Genomic DNA, 4,846 nt, shown 5'->3' with positions numbered 1-4,846 from the left:
CATATTCTTCAACTATGTACACGATTTCCTCAACTAAATTGATTGTTTGCATCCTACACAAAAAAGACAAATATCTGGCCCAAATACAACAAAGAAAAAGCCCATTTTAATATGTGTATTTGTCTTTTTTGTGTATATCACATATTAATATATATGTTAACGAAATTTTATACATGTATACTACAAATATATGTCTACATGTATACGTTATTCAGATTTTTTTATGTCTACAAATATATGTCTACATGTATATGTGTATTGTTGCTGAAAAAATAAATAAAGAGCTCAATGGAGCTCGGCCTCTGCAGACACTTTTCGTGGTAATACAACCCTTTTCATGATTATTTATGTTCACAGTTAATCGTGTTTTTTGACAGTGTGTTCACAACTGAACTATGTAACACAAGAACTGTACTGTGCATGATCCAGTACGAAAAATACATAAACAGGGCCACACCAGCGAGGGGGGTTACTTGCCAATCCCAGTTGACCTTGAAAAAGTGTTTGAGCTCATCGGAGATGATTTCGGCTGTTGCCACGGACAGTCACCACCGCAAGGCGTGGGGTATCCGATACTTCCATCTCCGGAACCTCGATATGGAAGAAGCTCATCCCTTCGATGCCATGACCATACATCGTTAAGTTCCTCTGTCATGCTTTCTTGCATCTCTCTGGACATAGCGATTCAGTAGTTGTTTCTTTTTCAATTTCATCCCTCTTCATAGTTAAGCACCGAGTGCATTCACCGGCAAGGTGATGCTTCCTTGAACGAGTTTCCTTTTCTTTTTGGCGAATCTTTGACCCGGCATATAATTTGTAATTTGTCTCCTTGATTCTACTAGAACTAGAAGATTATAGATAGATTTCTATTGAAGCGGACAGGAGACACTGATCCACAGAAGAGCTGTCTTTGCATGACAGCACCAGGAGACGCCCTGATCAGACTGAGCGCTGATGATCGGCAATCAAGGACAGTTTAGTCCAGCATATATACACTCCAGCAATTAGATGGAAGTTAGTCGCGAGCATAAATGGGTCGATCTCGGATGAAACTTGGGTGCTATAACTACCGTAATATTTTGTCGAAATGAGCCAGTTTAGAACAAAGTTCGACAAAACTTGGACTCTGGTTCCAGTCAGTCAAACAGAGCTTCTCTACCATAGCTCTGATCTTTGAACTAAATATGATCTTGGAACTACATAGAGGCTAATGATACAACCACCCCTTTCATGATTACTTACGTTCACAGTTGGAACTTCCTTTTTTGACAGTGTGTTCACAATTGGGTAGGCAAACATGGCCTATCTTCCAAACAAAAAAGGACTTGTCACATGCTACAATAGACACAAGAGACAGCAACAAAATTTTGTGAGAATCATGACACACCAAACAAGCAACAAGCAGGGGTTCTGCTCATAAAGCAAACTTGAGAAAACAGGACCATTGGCTATCAAACACAGGTAGGTAAAAACACATTTATTCAAACTAATTCAGAATGGCAATGTCTTCCCTCCAGGGTTGATCAATCACATGGAAGTAGTGGAGACTGGAGAGAATATGTGATCTCCTTGTAGAAAATAAATACAGGACTCGTTACTCAAATAATAAAAATTAAACGGCGGTTCCTCCCCTACAGGAAAAGGACTCATGACTGGCAGCTACAAAGGATACCGAGAAGACGAAACCTGATGGACCGTCTCTTGGTAGAGCAGCAGCAGCATCTTAGATCTTTGAGTTGGCGATCTTGTACCACTCGGTGTGGAAGGAGCCGGGCATGTCAACCCTCTCGTAGGTGTGCGCCCCGAAGTAGTCCCTCTGGGCCTGGACGAGGTTGGCAGGGAGCCTGTCCCTCCGGTAGGAGTCGAAGTAGGCCAGACTCGCGGACATGCCAGGGGTGCTGACGCCGTTGTTGATGGCGAGGCAGACGACCCTCCTCCATGCGGCTTGCCTGTCCATGATCTCCTGCGCGAACTCGGGGTCGATGAGGAGGTTGGCGAGCTCACCGTTCCTGTCATAGGCCTTCTTGATGCGGTCCAGGAAGCTGGCGCGGATGATGCACCCACCCTTCCAGATCCTGGCCAGCTCGCCGAGGTTGAGGCCCCATCCTTTCTCCGTGCTCTTGGCCTTGATGATGTTCATGCCCTGGGCGTAGCTGCAGATCTTGGAGGCGTAGAGGGCTTTCCTCACATCCTCGATCAGCTGTGCCTTGTCGACAGTTTCGCCACTGGAGTAGTCACCCTGGAAGATCTTGGAAGCCGCGACACGCTCATCCTTCAGCCCGCTGAGGAACCTGGAATCCAAGGACGCCTCAATGGTAGGAGCAGCCACAGAGAGCTCAGCAGCCTGCTGCACTGTCCACTTCCCGGTTCCCTTCATCCCGGTCTTGTCCAGGACCTTGTCGACCAAGTAGCCCTCACCCTGGTCATCCTTGATGCTGAAGATATCAGCAGTGATCTCAACCAAGAAACTGAGGAGTTCACCCTTGTTCCACTCGGCGAAAACCTGCTGCAGCTCACCGTTTGTGAGCTTCCCAACCGACTTGAGAACGTCGTACGCCTCAGCAATGAGTTGCATGTCACCGTACTCAATGCCATTGTGAACCATCTTGACAAAGTTTCCGGATCCACCCTTCCCAATGTATGTGACACACGGGCCGCTGTCAGGGACCTGAGCAGACACCTTGAGAAGAATGTCTTCAATGTACTGGTATGCCTCCAGTGAGCCTCCAGGCATCATGGATGGGCCATGGCGGGCACCCTCCTCTCCTCCGGAAACACCCATCCCGAGGTAGAGGAGTCCACGCTCCTCCATCGCCTTCTCCCTCCTTTCCGTGTTCTCATACCACTCGTTCCCTCCATCAACGATGCAGTCGCCCTGCTCCAGGTGTGCTGCGAGCGTTGCAATGGTCTGGTCAACCGGGGCACCGGCCTTGACAAGCATGATGACGACACGTGGCTTCTGAATGGAGTTGACGAAGGATGCAGGGTCATGGAAACCGTAGAGAGGAAGGTTTCCTTCTAGCTTGGCGCGCTGAACAGTCTCATCGACCTTGGAGGTGGTCCTGTTGTAGACAGAGATGGGGAACCCTTTCTCCGCAATGTTGAGGGCGAGGTTCTGCCCCATGACGGCGAGGCCAGCAAGACCAATTCTGGTGAGAGCCATCTCGTACCTGAAAAAGATATCCACCAAACACAAAGTTAGTTAGACAATTTATTTATGCATATCTTACTAGTAGAAGGTTAACAGCCTGTCTAGAGAGACCAAATGATGATGCATACGCACTAGACGCAAGACCAAGCTTCACTCTGACTAATTGTTTGCAGAGAATAGAGGATTCAGAAAACTTATATCCACAAAGTGGCCGGTGGGCAACTGAATGCAAGGTCAGGAATGTCAAACTGGAGTAGATGCAATATTCAGAGGACAGATGCAACAGGGCGGGCAGCAGCTTATGCGGTCAAGATATTAAACACACGCCAAATCCAAATCCATAACTAACTAATACATCTTCTTCTTCTTCTTCTTATGGCCAACAGCAACATGGTTCAGAAGAAGATGAGAACCGATTCAGACAGCATCGCCCACATGGTTGAGCGAGCCACATGATTCACTCAAGAAACCGATAGTATGCTCAAACATAATCTGTAGCCCTCCGGGTCAATCATCCATGGCCCATGAGGTCAGACAGTAGAGCACAGGCAGAAATCCTATGGTTGCTGCTCGGGTGGATGCTCCTGCTAGTAGCGACACGCGCACAAGACAGCACAATTGCCATCCAGCGCCAGAGGGCACGGTTTCAGCTTGATCGATTATGCAAAACAAAAAACAGGGGAAACAGAGATAAACAGGCTACGCTGCATCCTCGAGACCCCGACCACGGCTACGTAGACCCGCTGGACAAGTAGTGTTCCTGCCTGTCGGGCGATTCAGTCAGCCGACCAATTCAACTGCCATGGCCGCGTTTATTGAGCTTGGCTGGCCCGTCCAGTGGGTCGGTGGTTGGGCGCGAGATTCCATGCCGTCAGTGAGTCAACTTGTGCTCCCTTCGTCAGGTAGCGCATGGATCTGAGCCAGCCACCGCGTGGCTCAGCTTCAGTCGCCCGCCCGCCCCTAAGAGTAGGAAAGAACACGCACCGCCGGCGGCCCGCCCAGATAAAATATCTAGCTACTGCCTGCCTCACCGACGGAACCCTCGCTCGGGCACGGGCTGGGGGCTCGCGACGGAGATCGGTCGGGGCACAAGCAAAAGAAACAAACGAGGGGACGAGATTCGGGAGGGGAGGGGACGAGTTGCCTGACCTGCCTGCCTGCCTTGGATGGGATGAGATCCGCCTGCGCTGGTCGAGGGAGGAAGGAAGACGAGTGTTGGTTTTGCGGATGCGATTGGAGAGCGACCACCTACCCCTCCTCGCCCCCCCTCGAGCCTGGTTAAATAGCGTCCGTGGCATTGCCTTTTCGCACCTCGTGGAGATAGCAGCCCCGTTGGCCGACGGGTGGGCCCGGGGCTGGCGGCTCCAAGCGCACCGCACCAGGGGTGGGTGGGTGGGTGGGTGGGTGGGTTTAGGGTGTCTGACGCGCGGGCCCGACCGCCCGGCAAGGCTGCCCCACGCGGCGTCTGGTGAGTGGGAACCAAAGTTTGCGCTGACGGGGAAGGCGGCTCCTATTTGGCCTCTGCTCTGCTGATCCTCGGAAGGAAAAAGAAAAACTAATTGGCGTCTGCTACTCGTGCGGCTTGCGGCTGCTCTGCGATGGCGTCAGCACGGCGTCACCCGTGAAAAGACTCCCCCATATCTAAGCTGAGCGGACCACATGATTTGATTTCAAATCCAGGTTCAATTCCCAACC

General features: G+C 50.5%; 1 protein-coding gene across 1 annotated transcript; it reads right to left on the bottom strand.

Moving 5' to 3' along the window:
• Positions 1–1,460: 1,460 nt before the first annotated feature.
• On the bottom strand, positions 1,461–4,441 carry LOC123151599 (6-phosphogluconate dehydrogenase, decarboxylating 1). The gene is made up of 2 exons (XM_044571283.1): positions 4,301–4,441; positions 1,461–3,170 (listed from the first exon to the last, which is right to left on the bottom strand). The coding sequence occupies exon 2, from the start codon at positions 3,161–3,163 to the stop codon at positions 1,724–1,726; it is 1,440 nt and encodes a 479-aa protein (XP_044427218.1). The 5' UTR covers positions 3,164–3,170; positions 4,301–4,441; the 3' UTR covers positions 1,461–1,723.
• Positions 4,442–4,846: the final 405 nt, after the last annotated feature.

The sequence above is a fragment of the Triticum aestivum genome, chromosome 7A (genome assembly GCF_018294505.1).
Source record: "Triticum aestivum cultivar Chinese Spring chromosome 7A, IWGSC CS RefSeq v2.1, whole genome shotgun sequence".
Lineage (NCBI taxonomy): Eukaryota > Viridiplantae > Streptophyta > Magnoliopsida > Poales > Poaceae > Triticum > Triticum aestivum.
This window is presented reverse-complemented; position numbering and strand designations above follow the sequence as displayed.

Bases quoted from the DNA above. Each gene is read 5' to 3' on its own strand.
- LOC123151599 (XM_044571283.1), bottom strand. From the start codon at position 3,163: ATGGCTCTCACCAGAATTGGTCTTGCTGGCCTCGCCGTCATGGGGCAG.